Source organism: Sorex fumeus, unplaced genomic scaffold, assembly GCF_029834395.1.
Source record: "Sorex fumeus unplaced genomic scaffold, SorFum_2.1 ptg000045l, whole genome shotgun sequence".
NCBI lineage: Eukaryota > Metazoa > Chordata > Mammalia > Eulipotyphla > Soricidae > Sorex > Sorex fumeus.
Genome location: NW_026606102.1, coordinates 18,422,990 through 18,442,210, shown reverse-complemented (window position 1 = coordinate 18,442,210; position 19,221 = coordinate 18,422,990). Strand labels below are relative to the sequence as shown.

General features: G+C 42.1%; 1 protein-coding gene across 1 annotated transcript in view; it reads right to left on the bottom strand.

Annotated features, from left to right (window-relative positions):
• The window catches only part of SPATA6 (spermatogenesis associated 6), an 85,681-nt gene that overhangs the window by 40,026 nt on the left and 26,434 nt on the right, over positions 1-19,221 (bottom strand). Inside the window, exons 8-9 of the mRNA XM_056122224.1 lie at positions 14,012-14,099; positions 7,435-7,475 (exon numbers count right to left, since the gene is read on the bottom strand). Coding sequence (XP_055978199.1) covers positions 7,435-7,475; positions 14,012-14,099 — 129 coding nt within the window. The remainder of the gene's footprint in view (positions 1-7,434; positions 7,476-14,011; positions 14,100-19,221) is intronic.

The window sequence follows — 19,221 nt, the reverse complement described above, 5'->3', positions numbered from 1 at the left end:
CTTTCCTGAAGAGGACATGAAGGCTTTCTGTGTGAATGAGTCAGAATGCCAGATAGTGAACACTGAAATTTGTGCCCCTTTCTCTACAGTAATTAATTAATGGAAAATAACTGCCTAATGAGAATCTCCATTTCTTACTACCCTCAGTCCTTCTTTCGTCTATGTTTATAGATATGGCCATGTACCTAGTTCGTGTAAATGTGACACGATTTAGGTCACTTGCAAGACTTGTAAGAAGCAAGTGTGCCTTGACAGATATCCTGGACTGTTAGTGAGAAATATGCCTCTAAGACATTAAAGTTAAACTAGGATTTGTAAGAACACTGACCAATTCCCTAATGAAACAGGTTAGTAAAAATCAGAAGAAACAAACATTACTCAAACAAGGTACTGATGATTCAATAGGAAAATTCAAGAGACGTAGAAAGAGTAATTACAGAAAATACAGAAATCTAAGGAGAATTCTGAACTTGATTATTCAACCATGCATTCAAATAGAAATTATCCACCATATACCATATACCTTGATTGCCAGGGAGGAAGAAGGATAGAATGAACATGTATTTGACTCTTGTTTTCATGAGTCTAGGAAGACACATGAAGTCTATATTCCAGTAAGTCAAAAGCAATAGAATATAACGAAATAATGGATATGTGAGGATGTTAGAGTGATGTAAGACTACCAGAAATGAAACACAGATGGCAAAATAAAAGGAAAAAGAAAGTTAAAAGAAAGCCTGAAGTAAAGACAACTGTACCGTTTCATCTGATCAGTAATTGGCAGTTTTTGACAAAGCACATATAAGATATATACAGAATACAAGGCGAATTAGAAAGTTTTTAAGTTGTATTGCAGAATCTACAAGAGAACAGAAGTATCAAGGAGTGCTGGCATCAAGCTGAAGCTAGCAAAGATGTACCTGGTAAAGAAGCAGGTAAGAGTTCATTCTATGATTCACTGTTTTGTTTTGGGGTATTAACAATGAAACACTAGCAGTGCTCAAAATGTACTCCTGGCTAGGCACTCAGAGACCATTTCTGCTCAAGTAAGACTACCTGGGATTGAGCCTGGGGTCAGCTGCATGCAAAGCAAGCATCTTACCACTCTACTATCTCCAAAGCCCCTTTGTTCCAAAATTCTTTCCAAAAGCAACCTATAACTAATAGCTACAAGTCTGTTACCTCATTCACCTAGTGTTATATAAAGTATCATTAATTTTTTCTTTTAGTCCTTGGACTAGATCCAGTGTTATATCAGGACTTACTCCTGGTTTTATGCTCATGGAGAACTCCTGATTTTGCTTTGGGGCTTCAGTAGGGGCACCATACACAGTGCTGGGGACTGAATCAGTCAACCAGAGGCAAGGCAAGTGCTCAAACCTCCATTCTATCTCTCAAAGTACTTCATTACTCATTTTTTACCTTAATACCGGCCTTTAAAATCTGCAATGAGCTGAATTATGTGCCCTCCTATGTTGAAGTCCTAAACCCCTTAATGTAATTGAAGCCTCCTCTCTTCCCTCTCTGCTATGCAAGGACAAAGAAAGCAGCTAGTCTGCAAGCCAGAGAGTTCTCATAAAAAGAGGGTATCTCCCTGATTCCAGACTTCCCAAACTCTAGAACTTTAAGAAATTTCACTTCTATTATTTAAACCACTCAGCTTAGGCAATTACTACATTAGTCCAAGATGAGTAAGGCCATCATTTTTAAACTAACACAGCGGTGTTTTGGAGTATTTCATATTTCCTAAGGTGAGTGCTCAGCAGACCATGCAGAGACAGAGATGGAATCCAGGCCTCCCACATGCTTAGTACATACTTTAGCCCTTTGAACTACCACCCTGGCCCTACCTAGTCTCTTTTTAAAACAAGTATTTTATATTGTCCTCTATATCCGGCTCATGATGGAGACGTTACTGGGCCCGCTCCAGCAAATCGATCCTAAAATAAAATATGGTGACAATGCAACTTATACATTTAGTTTTAAAAAATTATTGTCCTGAGAAATTAAACAGCACTAAAAAATTATACAAACACACTTTGTTCTATGGAGAGCTAAATTGGTTTTAATATTTTTGAACAAGATTCCCACTGCTACAGTGTCTGAAGAGGTAGTTGAAACCCATATGTGACACAGAATTCATTATTGTTTGGAACAACCCCACTCCATGGAATAGCTAGTATCCCTGCACACTAAATATTAAGAATACTTTACCTAAATGATTGTAATAAGAAAATGTCCTTATAAATTTCTATAATTACACCTTGAAGATGGTACAATCCTGAAAACCAGTGCATTATGTGAATATAATGCACAATGCATATGGAACTTAAACATGTGGAAGAGAAGTTAATGATTCCAGGTGAAAAAATGGTACAACAAAAAAGAAACAATTACAACACAAAAGAAATGGTACCACAAAAAAATTCTAAAACGCATTTGGGAGAACAGATGATTATAATGCATCTAAGGAGAAGAGAGTAACTAGTATAATAGGTACTAGGTACAGGAAAGTAGGAAAAATAGAAAAAATAGATATAAAAATGTCATTATCCCTCAATATATACCCTTTATTGAAGCCAGTTTGTGGCTTATCTTTTCTCCCAGGAAACAATCTGAAGCTCCGAAGGCTTCTTCATGTTGCTTTCTTTTTGAAGACATATTTTCCTTTTTCCCCCTACCTATACAAGAAATTTATTTCTCAACTAAATTTACACAAAATCCCATTTTCTATAAAATATTGCAAGCATGATCAATTTTGAGGGTTTTTTTCCTTAGAGAAAATCCTAATGCTCCACTTTCAGTTGACTATGTATCAGCTAGACTCTACATGCTTTTAACAAAATCCTTAATTCTTTCCATAGAAAAGAGAGCAGTGTTTAATGTCATTTTGTATTTCAATAACAATTTGCCCTTTAAATCCAAAAATTTCCACTGGAGTTCACTGACCACCCACCACTTTCACACGATAGTATAAACCATCAACCTCTACTTTATTCCAAAAAGTGAAGAATTTAGAGGTGGATTTAGTAGAGAGGAGGTGGGGAATAGTTCTTTTAAATAATTCACATAGAAAAGATAATTATAAATATAATAAACACCTATATTTAAGTGCAGCAGTAGAGCTAGATTATTTACCTTACTAGAGCTAGATTATTTGCTTTGAGGTAAAAATCAGTGTTGAATAAATTTCACCCCTTTATCTCTGTTTACTTAAACATTTTATCTATTTCTTTTCTGTTTATAACTGAGTCAGACAATATGCATGTACTAATATTCTTACATCATATGTACTAGCAATGATCCATAAATGACCTTGCCTGGAACTTATACAACAGTTATAATCAAAAATACTTTAAACACAGGTGCAAATAAGCATAAAAATATATCTAAATACTTTCCAGATGAAATTTTTAGTGATAGAATATGTCTTTTTTTAATTGAATCACTGTGAGCTATAGTTACAAAGCTTTCATGTTTGAGTTTCAGTCATACAATGATCAAATACCCATTCCTCTACCATTGTACATTTTCTGCCACCAATGTTCCTAGTATCCCCCCCCCATGAAACACCATGAGGTACAGTTGTAGACTTACAAATTTTTGTGTTTGGGTTTCAGTCACACAATAATCTAGTACCCATTCCTCCACCAGCGCCCATCCTCCACCACCACGGGTCTCAGCATCCCTCCCACCCCCCAACCCCCCCATCCCACCCGGCCTCTGTGGCAGGGCATTCCCCTCTGTTCTCTCTCTCCTTTTGGGTGTGTGGTTTGCAAAAGAGGCATTGAGTGGCAATCATGTTTGGTCTATAGTCTACTTTCAGCATGCTTCTCCCACCCTGGGAGGATCCTCCCAATACCCTTTATTCGGTGCTCTCTTCTCTATCTGAGCTTCCTTTTCCCCTAGCACATGTGGCTGGCCTCCAAGTCATGGAGCAAAATTCCTGGTACTAATCTCAGCCATTCCTGGGTGTTAGTCTCCCGTTTTGTTGCTTTATGTTCCCCAGATGAATGCAATCTTTCTGTGTCTATCCCGCTCTTTCTGACTCATTTCGCTTAACATGATACTTTCCATGTAGTACCGCTTGTATGTAAATTTCATGACTTCATCTTTTCTAACAGCTACATAGTACTCCACTGTGTAAATGTACCAAAGTTTCTTTAACCAGCACATGCTAGGGGAAAGGCAGTTCAGATAGAGAAGGGAACACCAAGTAAAGGGTGTTCGGAGGATTCACTCGGGATGCGAGATGCGTGCTGAAAGTAGACTATAGACCAAACATGACTGCCATTCAACGTCTCTATTGTAAACCACAACACCCTAAAGGAAAGAGAGAGCAAACGGGAATGCCCTGCCACAGAGGTGGAGTGGGGGGGGGTTGGGAGATGGGGGGGCTACTGGGTTCATTGGTGGTGGAGAATGGGCACTGGTGGAGGGATGGGTACTTGATCATTGTATAACTGAAACCCAAGCACAAAAGTTTGTAAGTCTACAACTGTACCTCATGGTATTTTACTAATAATAAAAATAAAATTCATCTAAAAAAATGCTTTAGAGGTAACCTAAAGGCTGCAGCTGGCCAGGGGAGTAGTGTGGCCGGGTACCAGGGTTCTGGCTGAAGTTCTGCCTGAGAAGAGGAACTGAAGACTAGTTATTGGGTCTAATGATATTGAATAGGCAAAGGCAACTGTTGAGAGCACACTGGCTTCATAAAATTGGTGAAATAGGAAGCATTACAACTATGGCCATCATTGTAAGCAGCTTATTCATCCACAATACAACCACCACTAACACTATTAGCATCACTGTCATCATCTCCCTGAGAAATTTCTATCATGGGACTGTCTATTTGAGGTTATTGTGTTTTGTTTACTTATTTATTAAAAATTGTTAAATCTATTTTAATAAATAAATTTAATTTAAAACAAAATATATATATATCTAAATAAAGAAGAAAGAATGAAGGAAATATATAAAGACTGACATATCCTCTAGGTAGGATAGCTAAAGCAGTTTCTCTAGGCCTATAAAACAATGACCATTGTATTTCTTGATGTGGATGTATAGGGAAGACATTTTATATAAATACATACATGTGTTTGTTTATACTACACATACCAATGTATATGACATAGTGTATGCACACCACATAAATTATACCAAGCCTAAACTCCTTTAGGGGACATATTAAACAAGAGTACAGTCCTGAACAAACATGATACAAGGAACAATCATATCAATAAAGTGCTACATCCCAATCGCTTAAGGTTCACAACGCTTGTTTTAAAGTGCTAAATTCTAAAGGGTTTAAGAGATAGTACGTGGGCATGGCACTTGCCTGGAATGTGGCCAACCCAGAATCAATACCCCAAATTCCATACGGTTCCCCAAGCACTGCCAGAAGTGAACCCTGAACACAGAGTACAAACCAGGTTGTGGCCCCAAAACCAAAAAAAAAAAAAAGTAAAATAAAATGTAAAATTCTTGTCTCTGTTCTCAACAATTTCAATTTAGTGGGCCTAGAACAGATTTTTATTAAGTTCTACCTGGATAACTCAAAGTCTGGTAGATCTGAATTTTCAGTCATGCAGTTGGCTTGTGACTGTTTGTTCCATAATTTTAAAAATCATAGTGAAAGCAAAGTATTAAGCTATTCATGATCATTAAGAATAAAATTAGGGCTGGAGCAATAGTACAGTGGGTAGGGCGTTTGCCTTACATGCAGCCGACCTGGGTTCAATTCTCAGCATCCTATATGGTCCCCTGAGCACTGCCAGGAGTAATTCCTGAGTGCAAAGCCAAGAGTAACCCCTGTGCATCACTGGGTGTGGCGCAGAAAGAAAATACAAAACAAAACAAACAAACAAACAAAAAAACCACAATGAAAGTAATTTTAGTGAAGTAAATAATCAAAGATATTATAAGCAAAACTTTTTCTCCTTTTTATTCTTTTAAATTGACACTTCTAATCAACAAGTTTTTATGTAGAGAGAAAAGAAACTTTAAGGCAGTACTTCTCAAGACGCAGAGCATGAACTACTACAGGTAACATGGATAATTTAACACTTAATACTTACACCCGTAAGGATTTTAGATGACAGATTCTCTTATGTGACTGGTATCTTATACATTAAATCTGAGTCACAAAAGAAAAGAAAATAAACTAGTTTTTTCAAATCTCTATTAATCATAAATCCTCATTTAGCTATTGATATGTGTCTCCACTTCCTCCACTTTTCCATCATTGCTCATCATAAGGGAAACATAACTTGGAATATTTGAAAATCAAAAGTGATATGGCCAGACTTTGGTAACACTATTTGTTTTTACTGCATTTTGGTGAAGTAAAATAATTTTAAAGAAATTGTGATGTGTGAGGGAAGAAAATAAAAAAGATATACATGTTTAAGAGATAAAATTGGCTTCCCCAGAGAGAAAAACAATGATTAACTATTTAATTTATACTGATGAGATCAATAATCAACAAGATGACTGAAAAAAATAGCATAAACTGCAAAAAGATGTCATAGAAACATCTCTCTGAATGACAGTAGTTAAAAACACTTTATGAGGTATTATCTTAAAAGTACCGGCCAAATTCTGTATTTTGCTCTCTCTCACACATACAACACCAAACATACAAAAACATTTAATAAATAATTCATGGGCTGGAGCAATAGCACAACGGGAACAGCATTTGCCGTGCACGCTGCTGACATGGCCGACCCGAGTTCGATTTCTCCACTCCTCTCCGAGAGCCCCACTAGCTACTTAGAGTATCTCTCCTGCATGGGAAAGCCTGTCAAGCTACCTGTGACATATTCGATATGCCAAACACAGTAACAAGTCTCACAATGTTACTGGGCCCGCTCTAGCATATCGATGAACAACGGGAGGACAGTGACAGTGACAAATAATTCATTAATATTAATAATAAATTTTAAAAAAAGTAAAGGTAAAGGTCCTCCTGTTGATCATCGATTTGCTCGAGCGGGCCCAGTAACGTCTCCATTGGAGACTTTGTTGTTACTGTGTCTGGCATATCGAATATGTCACGGGGAGCTTGCCAGGCTCTGCCATGTGGGCGAGATACTCTCGGTAGCTTGCCGGGCTCTCCGAGAGGGGCGGAGGAATCGCACTCGGGTTGGCCATGTTGGCTGCGTGCAAGGCAAATGCCCTACCGCTGTGCTATCACTCCAGCGATAGCACAGCGGTAGGGCTTTTGCCTTGCACACAGCCAACAATAATAAATAACATGAGATAATTGTGGAAAATAGTGAATCAATAGCCTACTGTAGTTAAAATGATGACAGTCCATAACAATTGTGCACTTTCTTGACTAAAGATCAGCTATCTCACCATGTATACAAGGAATGTACTTATATTATTTGAAAGACAATGCAATGCTCATTTTTATTTCATGCTACATACCTTATAATCCTTGGACCGACAACAGCCAAGATGAGCATGATCTGAAAAGATATTCAAAAGAATTAAACTACAACTCTTTCAATCAAAAAGAAAATTTAATTTTCTCTTTTATATTTTCTATCAAGTTATTTTTATAAATATGGTTTTTATAAAAGTAGGATATATATGAATATAGACTATAAACATTTTCAGTTATTTTCAAAATGTTCTGAATCATTACAGAAGATAGTTCAATTTCTTTCATACAAGTCCAGCTTTATTAATATAAGATTCAACTACATCAAGTGATTTTAACTGAATCACCATGAGATGCAGTTACAATGCCTTCATGTTCGAGTTTCAGTCACACAATGATTGAACACCCATCCCTCTACCAGTGCACATTTTCCACCACCAATCTCTCCAGAATCCCCCCCCCCCCGCCCCTGGCCCCATCCCAACCCTCCTCCTCTCTCGCTATAACAATGTCCCCCATACTATCTCTCTACTTTAGGGCACTATGGTTTGCAATACAGATACTGAGAGGCGATCACATTGGTCCCTTATTTACTTTCAGCACACATATTCCATCTTGATTAATCCCTCCAACCATCATTGACTTAGTGATCTCTTCTCTATTCCAGCTGCCTTCTCTCCCAGCTCATAAGGCAGGCTTCTAACCATGGAGTAATATTCTTGGCCCTTGTCCCGACTGTCTGTGGGTATCAGTCTCATGTTATTTTATATTCCACAAATGAGTGCAGTCATTCTATGTCTGTCCCTCTCTTTCTGACATTTCTATCAAGTGACTTTCAAAATTAAAAAAAAATTAATCCTACATCAACTCTTCTGTAAAGCCTAATTAATGTACGGTAATGTTATTATCTCAGCAAAACAGAATAAATTTTTTAAAAGTAAATTAAGAATAAAATCCAGCACGTCTACAACAACCGTTTCTCTCTTTCAAAGTAGTTTTTGTTTGTTTTGGTTTTGGTTTCTGGGCCACATTCAGCAACAGACAGTGCTTACTCCTGGCTCTGTGCCTGGGGGTCATTTCTGGTATTGTTCAGGAGACTGTATGGGGTGTGGGGATCGAACCTGGATCAGACAAGTGCAAGGTAAGTGCCCCACCCACTGTAACTTCTCTCCAGGCCCCTCAAAGTCATTCTTGAGCCTCAAACTGACAATGATAGTTGATGTATGTTCTGAATGAACCAATCCCAGTTTTAGCAATCTGCAGTTTCCTATTTTGAAGAATATTACCATTTTCCTTTTCATTACATCAAGAAACTGAACCTCACCCATAGAAGTGAGAGAGAAAAGTTTTAGAGATTGGAATAAAACAGTTTCAGGTGAACATACTATTAAAAAAAAAGCTAGAAAACATCACTACTTGAATCTGACCACCTTCTGGCTATGTCCAATCCTATGATGAGAGTCCCAATCACATAACCTTATTAGCCTGATAATTTCATCTAGTCCTCATCTCTAGAGACCACTACACTGTAGGTTAGGGCTTCAGTAAATGGATTTTGAAGCAACACAATTTAATACAAGGCAATGTTCTTGTCAATAAATGTTTACAGACATCCAGATGAATGTAGGGGAAATACAGAGAATGAAAATAAAATATTAATATTTATAAATTTTGAGAAAATGTAATTTGAAATCTTTATGGCATTAAATTTTTTTTCTGTATACCCAAAAATGTGACCTCTCATCCAACTTTTGATTGTACATGCCTCCCCCAGATGGAACCCTGGTGACCAGAAGCCCCTACAAACACAGCTCGAGTATGCGGGAACGAGGACTTTTTCTCAAAACCGCGCGGCCGCTTACGCGGCCGCGCGACATCTCTCTATATACAAAGTGATCAATGAGAAGTAAACCACCCAATCTTTCTCCCTGAAAATCAGAGTTAAGTTTGGAGCATGGCCACAGCCCCAGAAACACAAGGACTTAATGCAGAAACCAGCAGCTTAGAGCAGAAAAGTGAACGGACAATGAGTTAACCCAGGCCATCATTTCTGCCCAGAGGGGAAAAGGGTGTTGCCCCATTCGCCCTCTCTTCTCTGGAAAGGAGGATGGCGGCTGCATGGGAGCCTTGTGGACAGCAGGTATGAGCCGGGGGTGTGGGGGGCGACTAAAACTTCACGAGAAGGGGGGCATTCCGGTCCGTCCTTCACGCCCTACCGAGGTCAACAGTTGCCCCCCACGAGCGGCTCCCCAGCACGGCCACAGTCCCAGAAGCACAAGGACTTAATGCAGAACCCGGCAGCTTGGAGCAGAAAAGTGAAAGGACTATGCGTTAATCCAGGCCATCAAGTCTGCCGGAGGGGAAAGGGTGTTGCCCCATTCGCCCTCTCTTCTCTGGAAAGAAGGATGGCGGCCGCATGGGAGCCATGTGGACAGCAGGTATGAGCCGGGGGTGTGGGGGCGACTAAAACCTCATGGGAAGGGGGGCGTTCCGGTCCGTCCTTCACGCCCTACCGAGGTCACCAGTTGCCCCCCACGAGCGGCTCTCCAGCACGGCCACAGCCCCAGAAGCACAAGGGCTTAATGCAGAACCCAGCAGCTTGGAGCAGAAAAGTGAAAGGACTATGCGTTAATCCAGGCAATCATTTCTGCCCAGAGGGGAAAGGGTGTTGCTCCCTTCCGCCCTCCTCCCTCTGGAAAGAAAGATGGCGGCCACATGGGAGCCTTGTGGACAGCAGGTATGAGCCGGGGGTGTGGGGGCGACTAAAACCTCATGGGAAGAGGGGCGTTCTGGTCCGTCCTTCACGCCCTACCGAGGTCACTAGTTGCCCCCCACGAGCGGCTCCCCAGCACGGCCACAGTCCCAGAAGCACAAGGACTTAATGCAGAACCCGGCAGCTTGGAGCAGAAAAGTGAAAGGACTATGCGTTAATCCAGGCCATCAAGTCTGCCGGAGGGGAAAGGGTGTTGCCCCATTCGCCCTCTCTTCTCTGGAAAGAAGGATGGCGGCCGCATGGGAGCCATGTGGACAGCAGGTATGAGCTGGGGGTGTGGGGGCGACTAAAACCTCATGGGAAGGGGGGCGTTCCGGTCCGTCCTTCACGCCCTACCGAGGTCACCAGTTGCCCCCCACGAGCGGCTCTCCAGCACGGCCACAGCCCCAGAAGCACAAGGGCTTAATGCAGAACCCAGCAGCTTGGAGCAGAAAAGTGAAAGGACTATGCGTTAATCCAGGCAATCATTTCTGCCCAGAGGGGAAAGGGTGTTGCTCCCTTCCGCCCTCCTCCCTCTGGAAAGAAAGATGGCGGCCACATGGGAGCCTTGTGGACAGCAGGTATGAGCCGGGGGTGTGGGGGCGACTAAAACCTCATGGGAAGGGGGGCGTTCCGGTCCGTCCTTCACGCCCTACCGAGGTCACCAGTCGCCCCTCACGAGCGGCTCTCCAGCACGGCCACGGCCCCAGAAGCACAAGGACTTAATGCAGAACCCAGCAGCTTGGAGCAGAAAAGTGAACGGACTATGCATTGATCCAGCCCATCAAGTCTGCCGGAGGGGAAAGGGTGTTGCCCCATTCGCCCTCTCCTCTCTGGAAAGAAAGATGGCGGCCACATGGGAGCCTTGTGGACAGCAGGTATGAGCCGGGAGTATGGGGGCGACTAAAACCTCATGGGAAGGGGGGCGTTCCGGTCCGTCCTTCACGCCCTTCCGAGGTCACCAGTTGCCCCCCACGAGCGGCTCTCCAGCACGGCCACAGCCCCAGAAGCACAAGGGCTTAATGCAGAACCCAGCAGCTTGGAGCAGAAAAGTGAAAGGACTATGCGTTAATCCAGGCAATCATTTCTGCCCAGAGGGGAAAGGGTGTTGCTCCCTTCCGCCCTCCTCCCTCTGGAAAGAAAGATGGCGGCCACATGGGGGCCTTGTGGACAGCAGGTATGAGCCGGGGGAGTGGGGGCGACTAAAACCTCATGGGAAGGGGGGCGTTCTGGTCCGTCCTTCACGCCCTACCGAGGTCACCAGTTGCCCCCCACGAGCGGCTCTCCAGCACAGCCACGGCCCCAGAAGCACAAGGACTTAATGCAGAACCCAGCAGCTTGGAGCAGAAAAGTGAAAGGACTATGCGTTAATCCAGGCAATCATTTCTGCCCAGAGGGGAAAGGGTGTTGCTCCCTTCCGCCCTCCTCCCTCTGGAAAGAAAGATGGCGGCCACATGGGAGCCTTGTGGACAGCAGGTATGAGCCGGGGGTGTGGGGGCGACTAAAACCTCATGGGAAGGGGGGCGTTCTGGTCCGTCCTTCACGCCCTACCGAGGTCACCAGTTGCCCCCCACGAGCGGCTCTCCAGCACGGCCACGGCCCCAGAAGCACAAGGACTTAATGCAGAACCCAGCAGTTTGGAGCAGAAAAGTGAACGGACTATGCATTGATCCAGGCCATCAAGTCTGCCGGAGGGGAAAGGGTGTTGCCCCATTCGCCCTCTCCTCTCTGGAAAGAAAGATGGCGGCCACATGGGAGCCTTGTGGACAGCAGGTCACACCCGGCGATGCACAGGGAGTTACTCCTGGAGGTGCTCAGGGGACCATATGGGATGCTGGGGATTGAACCCGGGTCAGCAGCATGTAAGGCAAATGCCCTACCTGCTGTGCTATCGCTCCAGCCCTGATTTACTTTTGTATGCAGAAAGTTCTCTGAATTTTAACACACACGTGTAATCCCATCAACGGCCAAGACTCAGAGACTATAAAATCCAGCTCCCGGACGAAAACAGTGCAGTCTCCTGCCCCCGCGCCTGGCTGTTCCTCGCCGGAGCCCCTTGGAGGGGAGCGGGTTGAGCTTTCCTCCCTGCCCCGATCAGGGCTCCGGCAGCCAAAGACCTCCAGGACCAGCCACCACCATGCTGAGACCACTCTCCGCGCACATGAAGGTACTGGCAGAGGGACAAATCCACGTGGGTTCCGGGGCCGAGATTTCCAAGCCTACTCGGACTGGAGTGGAGCATCCTCCACCCAGATCCTCCAAATTCCAGTAGGCGGGGGTCACACCCACCACCTGGCCCCCTGGCGCCGTGTAATCCCATCAACGGCCAAGACTCAAGAGACTATAAAATCCAGCTCCCGGATTTTGCGGCCGCTCGACATCTTATCAGGACACCTTTTTTATGACATCTTGTTATCTCATTCCTACTTTGGGCAAACTTGCAGACTATCGAATGTAGCCTGCCCACAGGGCAGAGTCTGGCAAACTCCCCGTGGCGTACCAAATATGCCAAATACCAGTAACAATGATGGATCTCATTCTCCTAAAGAGCCTTGAATATAATCTCAGGGCTAGGATGAAAGAGACGTTACTGGGGCCTGCTCGAGGCAATCGACGAATAACAGGATGATGAAATGAAAAAAAAAATGGTTGTAGCTTCAATTAAAAATTACTGCAAAGTTCAGCTAATAAGTACATTAATACCTGCCAAGAGAAACTACTTAGAGAGCATTTAAAAAACATCTTCAAAGAAGCATCTATTTCTAATTATTTTTTTCTTAAAATGTATTTTCCATGTCTGTATAAGTCTTCCAAGAGAGAAAATAGAGTATAACATCTGTTTCTAATTTTTCATAATCTACCATTGTGGGTATTAAAGACTTACTACTTCCTCATCTATTTCCCTACCAAGCTAAGTAAGTACAAACTCTGCTTATTTTCATAGAAGAATATTTTCTCCCCTTAGAAAAAGATACACTACAGTTGAGAAACAGAAGGATGGAGTTATGATTATATTTTTCTCTATTTTTTTCTCTATGATTTTCTCAGTGTGTAGGGTATTAACATGAAGGCTTGACAAACTGACTACTCAAATGTCTACATATATCACTAAAGATATTAACTTAATTCAAATATAGCCAGTTATACCAAAATATTTTTCTTCATAAAATTATCTTCATATTGAACTCAGAAAAATTCATCAACAGAACTATAGCTACAGATGAGAAAATATTCCTATAAACTACACTTAAATATTTTTCCAGATATACTTAGTAAGTGTTATAATAATAGTTTTTATTAAGTGTCTTGTGCTAAGGTACTTTACACATTCATCGTGTTGCATTCAATTTTGTATATGCGGATTTTCAATGTAGTAAAATGATTTTTCAATAATACCCAATTTATAAAGAAGTGGCAGGGCAAGTATTCAAATATATATATATATATATGTATATATATGTTCTAAATCCATAACCTTGAGCTCCTTTCACTATGGTGCTTTAAAAAATCTAATTACAAACTAAGAATTATGTTAGGGTAAGAAAAGGATTCTAAAATGAAATAAATTAGCAATTGTTGAGCAAAAGAAAAAAATTAAGGTTTTTTTATTATCTTCACTAGAGGGCATAACAGGCTTTTCATGCTAACATATATTTTGGGTATCAAAGAGTGTAAATGGTTATAGTAGCACAGAAATTCTATTATTTTTTAAAGGTTACCTCTATGATTATACCACATATCTTAAAATTGGCACTACAACAATAGTATACAATAATACAGCAAAGATACTGTATTTTTACAGAATGTTCTGTTAAATGTTTGACAGTGGCCTAGACATTCAAGCAACAAAGAGTTCACTTGCAGCTCACCATGGTGCATCCTGGCCCAACCATCTCTTTCACAGTCTCTAACAGAGGATCCAAAAACATTATCCGTCCTAGGACTTGGGGGATCAACCTAGGAGGAGGAGAAGATCAATATTAAAAAAAAAGAGCTTAAGTCCAGTGCTTTAAACACTTGGCCATCCTAGTGGTGCAGTTACTATATAAATATCCATGACATTTTTCAAAGAAATAGACAAATATTCCTGTAATTCACCTAAATTAATAACTCCCCCCCCCCCACCAATAGCCAAAGCAATACGAGGAATGAAAAGAAAATTAGGGCTTTGCTTTTCCCAATTTCAGACTATAATATCTTTATGCTATATTAATTAAAACTGTGATACTAGTCCGGCAAGGTACCAAAAGTATCTTGTCTGCACGGCAAAGCCTGGCAAGCTCCCCGTGGCATATTCAATATGCCAAACACAATAACCAAAAGTCTCACAATGGAGACATTACTGGGCCCACTCAAGCAAATCAATGAACAACGGAGGACAGTGCTACAGTGCTACAGTGCTACTGGGATAAAGACATATTCTCAGAGCAGTGGAACAGAACTGAGAATCCAGAGACAGATCCTGAGGTATATTAATAGTTACCCTCTGATAAAGGAGTAAAAAGTATGGAAGTAGAACAAGGAAAACCTTTTCAACAAGTGGTACCGGGGAAACTGGTAAGCAAAAAAAAAAAGAATTCAGACTTGTTCCTAACACCATGTACAAAAGGCAAAGCAAAATGGATTAAAGACCTCAGTATCATACCCTGAATCTATAAATTATATAGAGGACAGCATAAACAAAATACTCCATGACATTGAAGCTAGAGGCATCTTCACGGACGACTCAATGCTACAGACAAGCAAACACAAACAAATGTTATTACATCAAATTAAAAAGCTTCTACACCTCAAAGGAAATGATGACCAGAACAAAAAGACAGTCCAAAGACTAGGAGAAAGCATTTAACAAACTAAATGCTTCCTTCTCATCTGATAAAGGGTTAATATCCAAGCTATATTAAAGCACTAGTAGAACTTTACAAGGAAAAACATGCAATCCTATCAATAATTGGATGAAAAGATAACAAACTTCCTCAAAGAAATGAAATGACCAAAGAGCATATGAAAAAGAACCCTGTATCACTTATCATGAAGGAAACGCAAATCAAAGCAGAGGTATCATTTTACACCAGTGAAAATGTCAAACATCAAAAAGAAGAAAAACAACCAGTACTGGCAAAAACGGGTAAAGGGAACCTTCGTTCACTGCTGGTGGGAATATTGATTGGTCAAACCTTTCTAGAAAACACTTCTCAGAAAAACTTATCTTCTATATTCTATATATAACCCAGCAATTCAACTACTTGGCATCTACTCCAAGTACAAAAAACTATTTAAAAAGACATTTACACTCCTATAGTCATTGCAGCACTATTCCCAGTAACCAAAATCAGAAACAATCCAAGTGTCCAAAAGAGATGGCTGGATAAAGAAACCTTGGGGTGCTGGAGCCATAGCACAGCGGGTAGAGTGTTTGTCTTGCACACAGCTGACCCGGCTTCGATTCCCAGCATCCTATATGGTCCCTGTGCAACACCAGGAGAAATTCCTGAGTGCAGAGCCAGGAATAACCCCTGAGCATCGCCAGGTGTGATCCAAAAAGAAAAAAAGAAAAGAAATTTTGGTACATATACAATGGAATATTATTCAGCTCTAGGAAAAAATAAAATCACACAATTTTCTGATACATGAATGGATAGGGAAAGCATTGTGCTGAGTGTAATTATTCAGAAGGAGCAGGGCAGATACAGCACCATCACTCTCATAAACAGTATATTAAGAAACAAAGTAGAATCCTTTGCCCATATCCCACCCCCACCCCCGACCCCCCTCTCCATAGACTCAGCAGTCACACCCATAAGCCAAGCCATCCCCTGGCTGTCACCAGATAATCTCATTGGCCACCATCCAGATCACATGTCCTTCTCTCCCAAAAGGGAGCAACATGGTGCTCCCCATAACCATGCTGCTGGACCCTGCACCAGGCTGTTTCATTCGGAGCACCCTGGAGGGGGGACAGGTGAGACCTCTCCCCCACAAAGGACCCTGCCCCCGCAAGCCAAAAACCTCCAGAGCTCAACCACCGCCCTGCTCATGGCCGCTCTCCACATGCTCAGGCTGAACCTCACTCACAAGCGAACCCTTCCCTGGACTGTGCGGCCGCAAATGCAGCCACACGACACTTCATAGGACACCCTACCCATAGTCCAAAAGTACCACACCACATTTGATGGGATTCAAAGTAGGAGGCAACCAACCTTAGAGGGAAATAATATATTATTCTGGTTCTGCTTTGGAGCAGGGATTGGGGTTCAGAATGGAAATACCTGAAATATGGTGGTGGGAAGGTGTAATGGTGGTGGGATTGGTGTTTGAATATTAAATGTAATCAAATATTGTGAAGTACTGTATAAAATAAAAAAAATTTTAAAAAGTAGGTATATAATACCCAAAGGCAACAGAAACTGAGAATTGGTCCTTAGTACAAAGCTTACCACAGAGAGGAGAAGAGAGGGAATAGGATGAGGAGGGGGACAACACAGAGACAATGGTAAGGGAAATTGAGGTTGTAGTGGAGGAATGTGTTATGCACGAAATGCTATCATTAACTATCATTAGGTAATGTAAACCAGTGTCTAAAGAAAATTCTTTAGAAAAATAGCTTAAATGTCCTTCAGTCTCATGGCACTAAAAAATAAACTACATTGCATAGACTGCTCATTCTCATGGTCCAAAGTTAGAGCTCCATTGGGTATTGGTAAATAAAGCAAATTAAAACTGAAGAATCTGGGGGCTGGAGAGTGAGCACAGGGGTAGGGCATTTGCCTTGCATGCGGCTGACCTGGGTTCCATTCCCAGCATCCCATATGGTCCTCTGAGCACCCGCCAGGAATAATTCCTGAGTGCATGAGCCAGAAGTAATTCCTGTACATCGCTAGGTGTGACAGCTGCCCTCCCCCCCAAAAAAGCAAAATATAAATAAAACCCAAAAAAACAAGATTTTTTTCATATATTTGAGTACTTCAAAAAGAAAAACAGATTTAGGAGCTGAAAAGAAAGGATGCTGTGTTGAAGTAGCTTGTCTTGCATGAAGACAACATGGAACTAATTCCCAGCACCACATATGATCCCCTGTGCTCTATCAGGAGTGATCCCTGAGTACAAAACCAGGGGTAAACTCTGAGCACAAGTGTGGCCCCAAATCCCCCTCCCTGCAAAAAAAGAAAAAAAAGGGGAAAAAAGGAAAGTCAAGGTTTTAAGCAAAATATTTTCAATACTAATAGAAAATTATTCTACCTTAAGCAGTGATGTGAAAAATAAAAAGCATTTTAAGTGACTAAAACCCCCAAATATTCTGCTTACCTTTGTACATTAACCACTTGAACTTAAAATGCTAATTTTACTGGGGCTAGGAAGATAAATGGGCTGAAGCACAGGCTTTCCAGGCTTTCCATGCAGGAGGCCTGGGTTCCACCCTGGAACCACATAGTCCCTTGAGAACCACTGGGAGCAACTCACATGCACTGCCCACTGTGGTCCTTAAAAACAACAACAAAATTGCTACTCCTGCTTCAGATTAGAAGTTAAATGTCCTGGGGCTGGAGTGATAGCAAATCGGGTAAGGCGTTTGCCTTGCACACGGACGACCCGGGTTTGATTCCCAGCATCCCATATGGTCTCCTGTGCATTGCCAGGAGTAATTCCTGAGTGCAGAGCCAGGAGTAACCCCTGAACACCGCTGGGTGTGACCCAGAGAGCAAAAAAAAAAAAAGAAGTTAAATGTCCTTTCTTTTTCATTTAGTTTAACATTGTTGGTAAATGTAAAATTAAAAGGTTTTCTGAAAGTACCATCAATCAAGCAAGTAAACTTGATCACTTGACATCCCGTTACTCATTGATTTGCTCAAGCGGGCATCAGTAATGTCTCCATTTGTACCTGTCGCATGCTAGTGTAGTCCAATGGCGTCTGCCTGTTCTAGGAACAAGCAAGTAAACATTATCTGAATATTGTTCAAACAAAAAAGCAACCAAGGGGCTGGAGTGATAACACAATGAGTAGGGCATTTGCCTTGCATGCAGCCAACCCAGGTTCAATTCCCAGCATCTCATATGGTCCCCCAAGCACCACCAGGAGTGATTCCTGAGTGCAGAGCCAGGAGTCAGCCCTGAGCATCACCAGGTGTGACCCAAAAAGCCAAAAAAAAAAAAAGGTAAAAGGTAAAGGCCCTCCTGTTGATCGTCGATTTGCTCGAGCGGGCCCAGTAACGTCTCCATTGGAGACTTTGTTGTTACTGTGTCTGGCATATCGAATACTCTCGGTAGCTTGCCGGGCTCTCCGAGAGGGGCGGAGGAATCGAACTCGGGTCGGCCATGTTGGCCGCTTGTAAGGCGAACGCCCTACCCGCTGTGCTATCGCTCCAGCCCCAGAAACCAGAAATAAATAATGCAAAAACAAGAAATACAATTATATTTTTTAAATGTTACTATTTATAGGTCACTGTCCACCCATTGTTCATTGATTTTGCTGGAGCAGACCCAGTAACATCTCCATTGTGACAATTGTCATTGTGTTTGGCATATCGAATATGTCACGGGTAGCTTGCCAGGCTTTGCCGTGTGGGCGAGATACTCTCGGTAGCTTGCTGGGCTCTCCGAGAGGGGTGGAGGAATCGAACTCGGATCGGCCATGTTGGCCGCTTGCAAGGCAAACGCCCTACCCTCTGTGCTATCACTCCAGCCCAGTGCTATCACTCCAGCCCAGTCTATTTATTAAGTACCTATATTTTATTATACTTTTTATAATAGAAATGCATAGCACCCATGGCAGAGCCTGGCCAGCTACCTGTGGCGTATTGGATGTGTCAAAAACAACAAGTCTCACAATGGAGACTTTACTGGTGCCCACTTGAGCAAATCAATGAACAAAGGGAGGACAGCACTACAGTGCTATAATAGAAATATTATTTTCAGTAGAAAAGACAAAAGGCATAATGAAAGTAAAGATAGTGTAAAATGTGTCTTAAGGCACACCTTATAATTATTTTGGATAGGGACTCGTTCAACCAATGCAGGGGCCAGTCCCAGCAATACTCAGTCTGATAGGTTGGCAATGCACAGTGCTGAAGGTCACTAAGGC